The 13986-nt window shown below is 46.3% G+C and overlaps 1 protein-coding gene across 1 annotated transcript in view; it reads left to right on the forward strand.

Annotated features, from left to right (window-relative positions):
• The window catches only part of LOC144773706 (uncharacterized), a 189745-nt gene that overhangs the window by 44724 nt on the left and 131035 nt on the right, over positions 1 to 13986 (forward strand). The window contains exons 5-6 of the mRNA XM_078658851.1: positions 5612 to 5707; positions 5794 to 5901. Of these exons, the coding sequence (XP_078514977.1) occupies positions 5612 to 5707; positions 5794 to 5901 (204 nt within the window). The remainder of the gene's footprint in view (positions 1 to 5611; positions 5708 to 5793; positions 5902 to 13986) is intronic.

The following is a 13986-nucleotide window of genomic DNA, read 5'->3' on the forward strand; positions in this document are numbered from 1 at the left end:
CTGCAAGAAGCTGGTGGTCTGGCTTTTCGAGTAGACCCACTAGACATAGGGTTGGCTAGACTCTCACCTTACCAGCGCAAACATACCCTTCCGGGCGATAGTGAAAACCTGCATAACATAAATCAATCAATCATCCATTAGGGTATCAAGGCGCTAAAGGGTGAGCGGTGGGTCTGCCTTTCAATCAAAGTCACTTTCCTCCTCTATGTGGACATATACAAACAACAACAACATACATTTTGAATACTTAATCTTAGATGCGTGTTCTTTTACTCAAAACACCCACCCTATGTTTATGTGCCTTTTCCTTTCCATATTTCAGCCCCTCATTATAATGGATATTAATATGTGATAGAGCTCTGCAGGGCTTTTTGGCGCATCTTTACAAAGTTTTCATTGTGGAGTGTGCATGAATGTTATGTTGCTGTCATTTCTGTGTTCTGTAGTTCAGTGAATGAGGTCATAGTATTCCCTTGCATCTTTTGTTCCAGTAAGAACAAAAATATGGGCGTCCATGTCCTAACCAGCACCGTACCAATGTTTCCGATCATCAATATTAGTCTTGTAAGTTTAGGCAGTGCACCCACATTTCTAAGGGCCCGCAATTATTCGGTGGCCATATAAATATATTGCCTAATGCAAAAGAGTTATTCTATTATGTACTGTGGCTTGAAGATTCAAGGTTTGGGATATTTCATGAGGCCTCAGAATGCCAGCCTGCCATCAGCATTGCTCAGCATTGTTTATTAAGTATTTTTCAGTGAAGAGAGAACTACCCTATTCCTTTTGATAATGATTATTGGAACAGTCATGTTCATGAAAAAGGTGGCTTCCTCCATGCCTCCGTGGCTCGGTCTAATCCTGTCTAGGTCTCACTCTTGTTGTGTAAAACTGTTTTCACATGTGTGGGATTGCTGTGATTTTTCAAGCCTGTTGATCCATGGATCTCTGATATAACACTCAGACAATCACTGTCAATTTGAGATTGTTGTTTTTGTGACAGACACATTCATCTGGCAAAGGGAGCTAATACTTTAAAGTAATTTTACTCCATACTGATGATCACTGTTGTGTATAATTGGAATTAAACTTCTCGTCATGAACAAGAAAGAAATAGATGAGTCAGAGAAGAAAGACTCTTAACATCCGTGTTCGTTCTAGTCTGTATGTTAATTAAAAGTGTGATATGATGTTTCATGCACACATTTATGTAAAGGTTCTAAATCTAAATGAACTTGCCCCCTGACTGCCACCCGTATGTTGCTGTCCTTATAAATGTACCCACACTGAATGCTGGTCACAATGAATCCCCCCAAGCTTTATTAAACAAAACTATGCACTGGCTTGAGTCCAACAGACCCCTTGCAAGGGGCCTTGATGGACACATTTGAGGAGCCAGAAGGGTAAATTGGGTGAGTTACGGACACAAGCTAGCGGAAGGAGACTGCGTGGTGGTCAATTTTAGGGACAGAAGAGTAGCACAAAATATTTGCGACTACAAACCCAATTCTGGGGGGCAGGGAATCGGCATAGTGGATTTAACGTTTTTTTATGCTAGACAAGTCCCAACCCCGACTGGTCGAGATTTCGGCACGGGACGGAGTAATAGCTCCAACTGTTTTGATTTCCCTGTTAAACCACTACTTTATCCTCAGGCAGTCTGGTCATCACCTGGGTGGAGACCTCCGGGATATTGAAACAAACCTAATCTTGGGGAGGCCTCCGGAGTTGGCAAATCTGTTGGTGACTCTGATTCGAATGGGCTGTCAGCGGATCTTGTCACACCCTCCCCGAGCAGAGTAATCCCACTCCCACGCATGAGAGAAATAAGGTTCCAGATGGGCAAGGAGGGGTCAGCAGCCTAGTGCTTCTGGACTCTCTGGCAGGGGGGAATGGTCTCGACTCCGGCGGTGTTGCAGCTGTGACGGATCCAGTTCTCAGGATTTTCAGCTAGAACATCGCGGGAATCGACAGGAAGCTGGAGTTGTCTGACTTGAATGCCCTTGTGGAGGGATACTCCATCTGCATATTCCAGGAGACATGGGCCATGGAGCCCTGCCATAAGGTGGGCTACTCGTCCCACTTTGTTCCTGCTGTCATGTCCCAGGCAGGGAGGGGGCGCCCCTCGGGGGGACTCCTCATTTGGGTTGCTGTCTCCCTGGATTGTAGGGTGGAGGAACATCCCACAAATTCTCCTGATATCCTCAACATTACGTTGAAGGATTCCCGGGGTCGCCTGCTCTTAGACATTTTTAATGTCTATGCTAGAGGTACTAGGGGAGGAGTGCAATCGGCCACCATTGCACTTCTGGAAGATCTCCTAAGGCAACGGCCAAGGAACTCGTGCACCTTGGTGGCGGGTGATCTAAATTGCACGTTCGAGCCCCTGGGCCTCGATGACATGTTAGGCATAGAAGAGGAGGATGCGAGAAAGGGGATTCCGGCCCTGGCTCTGCCCCCCATTAAGAAGTGGACGCAAGTGGTGTTGCAGATCAACGCATTCAATTTGGAATTCGATCTGAGGGCGGTAAATGGGAGGTCCAAATCTGACCTGAAGGGTGCACACACATACAATAGGCCCAATCATACATCGAGAATTGATTATATTCTTCTCGACGTATGTTTATGGAACACTCTGAGCGACATGGAGATTATTGAGAGTATCGAAAGCGATCATAATCTTCTATCTCTTATTCTGTCTCCGGAGTGGCTAAGGGGTAAGGTCGGGTCTCAACAACCTTTGATGGCACCCAAAACCCAGTTCAGTGTAGCTAACTGCGGGAGGCGGTTAAAATGGCCTAAGATCGCCCTGTCCAGTGAGAAACTATCTGCCATAGGGGCCCTGCTGGTTGTAGCCCAGAGCAATTTGGGCCCATTGCTTAGTGCACCTAAGGAGGCTACGCAGGTTTTCTGTGCCCTAATTGGGGCTCTGAGCAAATTCTTCGTCTCGTCCAGCAGTGCCCCGGGTATGTCCAACAGGAATGAATCCTGGTCAAGACAGAGCTGAAATGCAGGTCCCAGAAAAAGGCCTTGATAGGGGCTGTTAAATCCAAGTCCCCACTAGCAGTTAGAACAGCAAGGAAGGACTATTCTCTCACCATAAAGGCAGCGAAAAGGGAGTGGGAGGAGAAGTTTTGGGAAGATCTTTTGGTTGCAAGCAAGGGAAAGGACGCAAGGGGCTTCTGGAGTTTGATTAGGGATAAGAATAGGCCAGATGTTTCGCTGGTTACATGCAACATCCCTGCCCAGCTCTGGTACACTCACTTCGAGGCCCTGTATTCTCATCCCGAAGGGGTTATCAGCGAGTCCTTTGTCTTGGAGGACGACTCAACGGTTAGTGACATGGATGATTTTACTGAGAGGGAGGTGGAGGCTGTAATCAAGTCCCTGGTCCCACTAAAGGCTGCGGGGCCGGATGGGATACCCGGTGACTTGCTTCGTGCCAATTCCAAGGAATGGGGACAATTGGTCGCTGCGTTAATAAATGCAATCATGAAGGGCGCACTGGTACCTGATTCCTGGAAGGGGGGCGGAGGTTGTCCCGATATTCAAAAAGGGGTGGCGGGACAACCCCGCTAACTACAGGCCCATCAGCCTAATTGACTCTTCCCAAAAGGTGGCAGGGAAGGTGATTTTGGGGAGGGTCCTCCAATGGGCAGATGAGCACAAAATACTGTCGGACTACCAGGCGGGTTTCGCTCAGGTACGGGGACGATAGAACAAGCATTCAGGTTGATGCTCCTGTACTGGAAGGTGGTGGTGCTGGGCAAGGGCAGTCTTTATCTGGCCTTTATTGACCTGAAGACTGCCTTTGACCTAGTACCGAGGGATGAGCTATGGAGGGTTTTGCAGGGGCTGGGTCTGCCCGCCTACATCCTGTCGCTTCTGATTAAACTTCATTCAGACAACTATGCACAGGTGCGGTGGGGCAAGAACCGGGAGAAAACCAACAGAATTCCAGTGCGTTGGGGTGTCCGCCAGGGATGTGTGCTGGCTCACACACTATTCTCATTGTATGTGAATGGTGTGGTTGAGCACTTGCTTAAGGAACCTGCAGATGCTCCGTCCCTGGCGGGAACCCGGATCCCCACCCTGCTCTTTGCTGACGATACCCTGCTTATTGCAAAGACTCCTCAGGGTCTCCAAAAGCTCCTCACCCGCTTCCAGGAGTTCTGCTCCCTTAGGGGCCTGATAATTAACGTAGACAAGACCAAATTCCTGACTATGAACCCTCCCAAAAAGCTAGGGCCCCCTCCGATACTAAATACCGTTCCCTGGAGAGGGTCCGTGAGTTTGATTATTTGGGGATTCGCCTCAGTAACTCCATGAGCTGGACCCCACATATTCAAAAGATGTTGCTTAACCACAAAAGGATGACGGGTGCCCTACTTAGGGAACATCGTTCATCCCCCAAATATTGTATCTCCCCAGCTATAGATATTTATAAAGCAAGAGGGGTTGCATGGGGCGGAGTTGTGGGGTTCCACAAACCTGGAGGTATTAGCCAAGGCAGAAAGTAAATTCCTGAAAGATCTCTTGGTACTCCCATCAAGCACACCGACAGTCCCAGTGCTCCTTGACTTGGGCTGCAAATCAATCGCGGACCAGGCGCGATTACGGCCTCTGCTTTTGTGGGCCCGCCTGTAGAGGGTCCCGGAGCTAGCCTCCTATGCAGCAGGTCTGTCCGAGGTAATTGCTATGGAGGGATGGCATCGAATCAAATGGCTAAGGGACATCAAGAGCCTACTGGTGGAGCTGGGTTTGGAAGATTCCTGGGTTACTCGCTCTGCCCCTCCGAAAGCCACCCTAAAGAAGCTGTATTGGGACTGGATAACCACTAAACTCATTCGCAATCCTCGTCACTGCAATACGACCGCAGCATTCTTGAGAATTAAAGACGTGGCTGCTTATGAGCATTACTTGGACCTAATCTCCATTCCCCTGGACAGAGCTCTCTATTTCAAACTCAGAGTGGGCACCTTACCTTTGGCCAACTTGGTGTCCAGGTGGAGATCTTCATCTTCCCAGTCCTCACCCTTCCGTGCCGTGTGCTCGTCACGGGTGGAGACGGTGGCAGATTTTTTCTTCGAATGTCCTGACTATCGTGCCCCAAGGAGGTGCTGGCTAATACCATTGTGCAGGCTCTTAGGTACACGACCGCATCTGGTGGCCCTTCGCATTTTATTGACTGATACATCCCCTCCATTGTTTGTGGTGTTTCAAAGTTTTTAAAATGGGCTTGGGTGATCCGAGCTAAAAGGCTTTCTATTTCAATTTAATTCTCTTTTTAACTATTTATTGCATTTTACTCGATTATTTTAGTAATTACAACTGTATGTTACTGTAAGCCTTGAAAATGTATTTTTGTATGTACCGCTTTTAAGATATTTACGTATCGAATTAAAGCTTTTACAACAACGTAAAGGTTCTACTAAAGGGGCACATGGGAGATAAATAACTTTAAAAACATCCTGATTAAATTTGTTTGTTGACAATTTCACTGAAAGATGGCATTGAAGAACTGTCTGAATTCAAGGTTTCATCTATCTCTTGATGGTGCTCTGCTGAGATTTCATAGAATTGATCCTATTATTTTTTTCCTTTCTTCTAGGCGATCCAGTTTCTGCTCCTCGACCGACACAGACTTTTACAGATGACAGCAAAAGACTTTTCCATCCTGAGACGGAGGATGTACAAGTAAATACAGGTGAATCATGTGAGATCCTTACTTGCAAGAGGCATTTCTTTCCCGTCTCCTTTTTTGCTAAAGATTTATTGACATGTCTTTTAAAGGAATGGCAGTCATCACATCTCCTAGATTACCAAACGTCAAAGAGGAGGCCCAGGCTATTTTCTTGGATCAATTCAAGTCTAAGATAGAAGGAAACATCAATGATCTAGGTGAGTAAATAGCACCTGCCTTAAAAAGACATGCATGAGCACCCCTCTAACCCTACTTGTATGATTGCATTTTTCTTCCATTCATTATTATTATTTTTGTTTGATTGGATTCTTTTTTTTTGTAAACATTTTATTGAAGATTTTGACATAACTCCCACATACCTGGGAATCTTAAACGAAAAACCTCAGACACAGTGGTTTTCATTGCTAATACAATAGATGCTGCCACTTCCATGAGTACAGTTTCTGGCAGTCAATCAACTTAAATGTCAAACATGTAGATCTTGTGCATCAATTCGACCCCACTCCTGGTGTCACCCCTCGCCAGCTGCCCTCAGTTGTCCTCAGCTATACGCCACTGCTCTCCAGAGGCCCACACTTTGTCAAATTTCCTGGTACAACCCTTAGACTGATACACCAGTAAGAGGTAAAAGTAGATAGCACCTTACTCTCTATTTGTGGTCGTGTGGGCGAGCAGTAAGGCTTGATCAGAGGTAATGTTAAGCATTTGTTGTACACAATCAGCAAATGATGTCACACACTCAAAGACTGAACTCAGACCAATTTGTTTTGTATAAACATATTGTTTAGTTATTTTATTTCTAGAACTAAGCCAAGCCTGGCACAGGTAAGTGAAATAATCACTTTACAAAATCTTATGCAGTGTTTTACAATTGAATGTAGTTTCAAATGAAGTTGATTGAAATACAGGTAAGTCAAAATGTTGAAATTACTTTTTAGTTACTTTACAGATTGCTTGGCACGTTACTTTTCAGAGTACTTTTTAAGTAACTTTTTCTACTCAGTGTGATGTGAATAGATATCACACTAGGACATTTCCTAGAGAAAAGGTAAGTAAATCAGTTTTTGTACAGTTGCAGTTTTTCAGGTTTTCATGCAAATCAACTCCACACACAGAAAATTTTTCAAGGCAAACAGTCAATGTATTCCTATAAAGAGAAAGGTAGGTACTTTGTTTTGGGAGTTGGTATTCTGGGGTTTGGAACCAGAGTTCCCCCAGGGTCAAGGATGCACCCTTGAAAAACCCTCAGCGGCACTTGAGCAGCCGGGTGCAGAGTGCTGAGGCCCAATGTTATCCAATGGGTGACAGGGGGCCTCCGGTTGGTGGCTGCTCCCAAGCAGGCCTCAAGTTAGTAGGAGCAAAGCTCCTGGTGTTCGGCTCAGGGCAAAAGGAATCCGAGGTAGAACACAAGGTGCACCCGCAGTGGCGGCTGGGTGCATGATGCTGTTTTGGCTTCGGGGCCCTGTTTTCAATGGGGATTGCCAGTCTTGGAAGACTTTTGGGAGGAACCAACGGCTGGGTAGACAAATTGGAGGGATCGGGGAGGTAGGTACACATCGGGAATCTCTTCTCCAGGGTGCAGGGCGGCTGGATGCAGGGGTGTCTTGAGGTCGGATTTCACCTTACTGGGCGACTCATTTGAGGGTTCCCCACGCAGGGGTTGCAGGTGATGTCCTGGAGGGGTCAACTCACAGTGTACTCAGACTCTGGAGTGTTGGGGGTCCTCGCGGGGATTGATGGGCCACTTCAACTTCGGCCATAGGCGACGGTTGCAAGGGTGCAATGGTGGTTCCAGGCATCAAGTTTCTTTCTCCTCCGCAGGCTGAGAGTCTGTCTTGGGATTTTCTTTTGAACAGCGCTGTTATTCACAGGATATCTGCTCTTTCTTGAAGGCAGTCAGTCCTCCCAGGGTTCTCGAGGTCGCAGGCTGCAGGACAAGGTGACTTTTGGTGCAGGATCTCTGGAAACTGCAGATGGACCGGTAGGGCTGGGGCCAAGTCATTTGTTCTTTGCAGTCTCCTCTGCTGGGCGTCTTCTTTCATCCTTCCTTGCGGGAATCTGCCTTCTTGGTTCAGGGCTTCCCCCTAAATACTGTATTTAGGGGGCGTTTTAGGGGTCTCAAGGTCAGTAGCCAATAGGCAACTGACCTTAGAGTGACTACACCCTTGGTGTGCTCACCCCACGTGGGAGAGTGTGCACAATCCCTAACCCTGATTGGGGAGTGCCTGCCGTCTGCAAGATGGCGGGCACTAAAGAGTGGGCTTCACCTCGCCTCTCCCGCCTGAGGGGTGGTTTAAAAAAAAAAAAATTGGGGTTTGCAGAGTTTTATATAGCGCGAACTTGACCCGAATCGGGTATCAGTGCGCTTTACATAGCACCAGTTACGTTACATGAGGACACACATTCATTTTTGTTTAGGCACTGGGAGATTAAGTGATTTGCCCAGAATCACAGGATGTTTAGCGTCGTTACCGAGAATCGAACCCAGATCCCCAGGTCCAAGGTCGAGCGCCCTAGCCTTTGGGCACCCCTTTTGGGCTGGCTAATTTTTCCCACCTGTCTTCTGGCCAACAAATAGGGGAGACAGGAAGAGGGCCTGCTCCCATTAGCAGGAGAGGCTGGGGGTCGCATTACACAGGCGGCAAGGCCTTTGAAGCTCCCATGCCACATATGGCTCTTCCTGGGCTGGGGGAGGTGCGACCATCACTGCCCAGGAAAAGCTTTGTTCCTGGGCTTAGGGAGCGAAGGCTTCCACCCCAGGGGTCCAGAAACATGTCTTGTGGTGGTAGGTTGGTCTGTACCAGTCAGGGAACCCACCAGAGGCTGGTCGTTTTTCAGGGCACAGCATTAAGATGCCCTCTGAGTGCATTTCTCATTAAATCCCACACTGGAATCCGTGTGGGTTTAATGTGCTGAGAAGTTTGATACCAAACTTCTCAGTAAAGCCATTATGGTGTTGTGGAGTTTGTAATGACAAACTCCCAGCACCATATACTCTTAATGGCATTACTGCACTTGCAATGTCTAAGAATTGGTGTAGACACTGTAGGGGTACAGGGCTTATGCACCTGTACCCTCACCACTGGTATAGTGCACCCAGCTAGGGGGTGGCTTACCTATGCCAGGGCAGTGGGTTGTAGGCATGGCACACAGGGATGTCTGCCAAGTCGACTCTTCACTTTGTTCTGCACCAGACCACGCAGCATGCAATGGCAGTGTGTGTGTGTAAAGGTACAGGGCCTCTAAGGGTGGCACAATAAGGGCTGCAGCCCTTACAGGCCTTCCCTGGCCATGGTGCCCTTGGTACCCATGGTACCTTTTACCAGGGACTGACATGTGGCCAGACAGTGGCCAATTGGGGGTACAAGGTACAGTTTTGGGAAAGAACACAGGCCCTGGGAACCTGATTGGCAGGGACACAGGGCAAATCAAGTCAAAGTGTCTCAGTAGTCTGGCAAAAAGTGGGGGGGGGGGGGTTACTGCAACAGAAACCAAACTTCCTACTCTGGCCCATTGACTAGTGATTCCTCCCCTCCCAAAAACACAAATATGGTATAAAAATGGCACCCCTGGCACACAGTCCACAGATCACTACTTGATTGGAAAGAAGACAGAAGAAGGACTGGCTTGCTGCTCTCTGGACCCAGCAATGAGAGTCTGCACCATAGACTGTACTGCACCTGTTGAACCCTCATAGAAGACTGTGCCTTCTGTACCAACTTGTGGAAAAGAGCTCACCTTGTGCCATAACAGAAGAAAGATGGGTGTTGAAAGGTCTCATGGTGTTGACGTGGATGGTTGATGAGTATCCTTTAGATGGTTCCCTCTTTCGTCTAGAAAGGTTTGTAGATCACTGTATTTGTTGAAGATGTGGTGTTTGCCATCAGCAAGGACCTTGCATTTTGCAGGGCTCCTGAAACTGAAGATTTGCATTCCTAAGACTTGGCCTGCGGGCAAGGAACGCTTTCATAGTTTCCGTGGTGGATTTGGAATAGCCTTGCGAAATGAATATTTTGTGGCTGTTCAATGAGATGTGATTGTTTTTACACATGTAGGAGAGTATTAACTCTGTATGCTGATATCTCAGCTGGTGGCAGACAATTTAACATGTAATATTCTTGTTAGGGGGCTTGAATGATGGGACCTGGGGGGTCCTTTTTAGTTCAAAATCTTTTTGGAAGTATAGGCCAGTCACTTAAGGTATCTAATCCTTCAAGAAATTCAAACAAGAGATCGAGGAATCCTTTGCATTTTCAAGATTGAACAACAGTGATTTATTTGACCTTTACAGAGAGGTTATCCTGATCAATTGTACAAACGATCAACTGTCCACAAGTAGGCCGTTGTAGATGAGCTCTCCTCTTTATTTTCAATCTTGCAGCACATCCAAGGTGATATTGTAGTCAGTCTTATTCCCGACCCATGAGGAGTACCCTCCTTGGAGCATTACGAAACGACGGGTATGTATATTTCATATGGAATACTGGATTGATATACATGGCGGCCACAGGTGCTAGGAGATGCAAGGATAATTGGTCTCCTTAACATATGGAGCAACTACACTTTTTTTTTAGAAAACACTGAATTTGCCTGTGAGAAAGTAAGTGATACACATCACAGACAAAACACATGTTGGCTGACTACATTATCTGTGTTTGGATGTTTACAAGACTGAGAAGAAGAATGAATATGATATCACCTTGGATGTGTTGCAAGATTGAAAATAAAGAGAAGAGCATATACACAACAGCCTATTTGTGGACATTTGTATACTGGAAAATTGCTCAGGATAACCTTTCTGTATCTATTTGAGGCTTTGCCTACGCTTTGGAAACGTTGAGTGGCTATTTTCCTATTTTTTGAGCAAATTTGAAACCTAATAACTTACAAATACAATTTTTGCAGACGTCAACCAAGCCACCTTTCTATTGCATTATTTATTTGAACTTTGAACAAACATCTTGACTTTCCCTCAATAGATTCTTGTTGTTTTTGTGTCTATCTTAAGATAAAACTATAATCTATTTTTATAAATTGGTGTCTGATTTGTACTGAGTTGCATTTCTTACTTACTGACTGTTTTGGTATGTCTAAATGCTTTACACTTGTTTCTTTGATGAAGCCAGACTGCTCTGTGTCACAGCTACCCAGGACTGAGCTAAAGGTTTTATCAAAGAACCTCACTGGACCTGACACATTCTTATGTGGGGAGGTCACCCAACCACACTACATAATCCACTTTCCTACAAAAAATAAAATACTAATGACCCCCAAACCATGGGAGTTTTTTCACATGTTGTGAGGATCATTTTGTTGATTATTTTTTTTTTACTGCCCCTTACAGCTGCTAGGATTTACCAGGCAGTGACAAACAGTAAAAAACAAGAAAAAAAGCCATCCAATCGCCCATTCTAAATAGAGGGGACAGCCAGGTGGCTTACCGCAAGCAGCCCCAACTCCCTCTGGCTGTCGGAGAAAGGTTTACATTGACGGAGTAAATTTTACTTTGACGGAGTAAACCTGGTAACCCACCCACCTGTAAATCGGTGGGCGGGCCAAGAGTTTGTCAGAGATGGTACTTTGTTGCTGTTGCAACAGAGTACCCTCTCAGCCACATTCTAAATCAACCCTAAAGTATTGTTGATTGTGGAAGTAGTTGATCTGGTGGGAGAATTTGTCTTTGATTGAAATTATTTTATCTGTGAAGAAGGCGAGAAATATAATTGCAGCTGATGAACATGACAAGGCTTTGGCGAAGTAAACAATGTTTAAGTGTCCAGTGAAAAAGTAATTTAGCAAAGAATAAATCAGCCTAAAGCACTGGGTTATTAGGGGTGTACAGGCCTCGAAAAACCATAACAATTACTTAATAATCTACTCAACCTTACTATAATGGTCTTGATCCATAAACTGGTTTCACATTATGTGATCCTGGGCAAATATTTTAAGTCACTGGCTGGCATTTTCTTCTTTATTACATATGAGATCACCTTCAGATGCGTGAGTTCAGCATGTCTGTTGTATACAAACGAACACTTTTGTTTGATTTATTAGACTATACTTTTGCCCCATATATGATACAGGTCTTGCAACATGTAGGATACATATGAAATCTGCTCAGTTCATTAACAGCAGTCATCAGGGCACGGGCAGGAATGTTTCTAAAATCATTTTTTTAAACTACCGCTTTTAATAAATTTATATTTGAAGCATGACGTTGCAGTACACTTATTTGCAGTCAGCAGATTTTCCATTGAAATGGCCACAGCATTTCCGACTGACGTGGTTTTACTGATAAAACTATGTAGGGTATAATGTTTAGAAATAGTTTCAGCAAATATTTGTCATTTGCACATTGCCAAGTAGTGTTCTGATTTGTTTTGCTCCTCTTTAAATCTTCTTTTGCATCACACTTCTGAATTTCAAAAAGCATTCTTTTGTAATTCCTGGTATATTTAGAAATGTTGAGTTCACAAGCTGTTTGAATACTGTGTTAGAAAAAAACTTGACATCTTACAGCCTTTTATATCACAATGATTGTCAGTCAGCTGACTTGACAAAAACCTTTAACTGTAATAAGAGAAAGAAAAGTAAACATTATGTTCGAGGCATGTGGGCTGCTGAATTCATATCTATAGCATAGATCGCCGCCTAGTGTTGGGTCCGGATGATTGCACATTGTTGTCCTGGAAGAGTCTTCGAAGTATCACGAGATAGGTGGCTCCTCCCCTGGACTACAGTGCGCATGGGCATCGACTCCATCCTCAGATTGTTTTTTTCCCGCCATTGAGTTCGGATGTAATTTCGTTATCTCCAGTTCGGAATCAACATAAACTTTTTCGAGGCCAGAAGGCCTTTTTTCTACCGTCGGTATTGTTTGCGTTCGGTGCCTGGTTCTTTCCGACTCAGTTAAAGTCGGATATCCAGGGAGTCGAGTGACTCTTCGGTGATCGAGGCCCAGTCGACGCAGCAAGACTTCGACGGCACGACATGGAACGTAGCCCGTTCAAGAATTGTCCCGTGTGTGGATCGAAGTATCCCCACATTGACGTCCACCCGGTGTGCAACAAGTGCCTGTCGCCGGACCACGATGAAGCCAGCTGTATGGCTTGTTCCAGATTTCGTTTGAAGAAGACGATTCGGCTTCGGCGCGCCTGGAGGCCCGGCAGTCGGCCCCGGCACCGGTGGACATCTTCGACAACGAAGAAGCAGACGAACACGAGGTTCGGATGCAGATTTCACCTCCAACGGTGGACATCGAATACGGCGCGGATGTCGAAGGCCAAGATGTAGAAGAAGTCGTCGACGAGGTAGGAGACGACAATGAGGCCTATGGGGCCATGGAAGATAGCTCAGAGGAAGAGCTATGCCCCGTTCGAACAATTATTATTTATTTATTTATTTTAAGGTTTTGTAGAGCGCGTAGTAACCCTCGAGCATCCCAGCGCTAGAACCAGAACTCAGGAGTGGACAGAGTCGGAAGGGGTTAGGGCTTTAAGGGAAGAGAAAGGTCTTCAGTGCCTTCCTGAATTGGAGGAGATTAGGTTCAGTTCTCAGTCTCCGGGGAAGGTTGTTCCAGTGTTTGGCCGTGTGGACAGAGAAGAGGCGTCCTCCGGACCGGGCTTTTTTGACTCTGGGGACAGTAATGAAATTCTCTCCGCTTGAACGGAGGGCCCTACTCGCATTGTAAGGGATGATGAGATCCTTGAGGAGGGGTGGGCCTTTATCATGAAGAGTCTTATGGGCCAGACAAAGGGCCTTGAAAAAAAACCTTTCTCTGACTGGGAGCCAATGCAGGAGCTTCAAGGCTGGCTTTGCCGAGGATCTGGCGGGGGTATCGGTGAGTAGGCGGGCTGCGGAGTTTTGAATTTTCTGCAGGGTATTGAGTGTGGCTTCGGGGGCACCCAGGTAGATTGCGTTGCAGTAGTCAAGCCTCGCCAGAATGAGGCCCTGAATCAGCAGTTTCTTGGATGTGGCGGGAAGCAGGGGGAAGACCTTTCTGCAGGCCCTGAGGAGTCCGAAGCAGATTCCTGCCGTTTTTTTGGCCTGTGACCTGAAGCTCAGGTCCTTTTCGAGCCATATGCCCAGGCTCTTGACCTCCTCCTTCGGTGTAGGGGGGTCACCTAGACAGACGGGCCAGATGTCAGGTGGCAGGGAGGGCCCTTTATGTCCAAGCAGCAGAATCTCGGTCTTGGACCCATTCAGTTTCAGTGCTGAGGAGTTCAACCAGTTGTGGATTTCCGTGATACAGCTGCGAAGGTCAGAGGGAGATTGGTGCGGGT

This window comes from Lissotriton helveticus, chromosome 8 (assembly GCF_964261635.1).
Source record: "Lissotriton helveticus chromosome 8, aLisHel1.1, whole genome shotgun sequence".
Classification (NCBI taxonomy): Eukaryota; Metazoa; Chordata; class Amphibia; order Caudata; family Salamandridae; genus Lissotriton; species Lissotriton helveticus.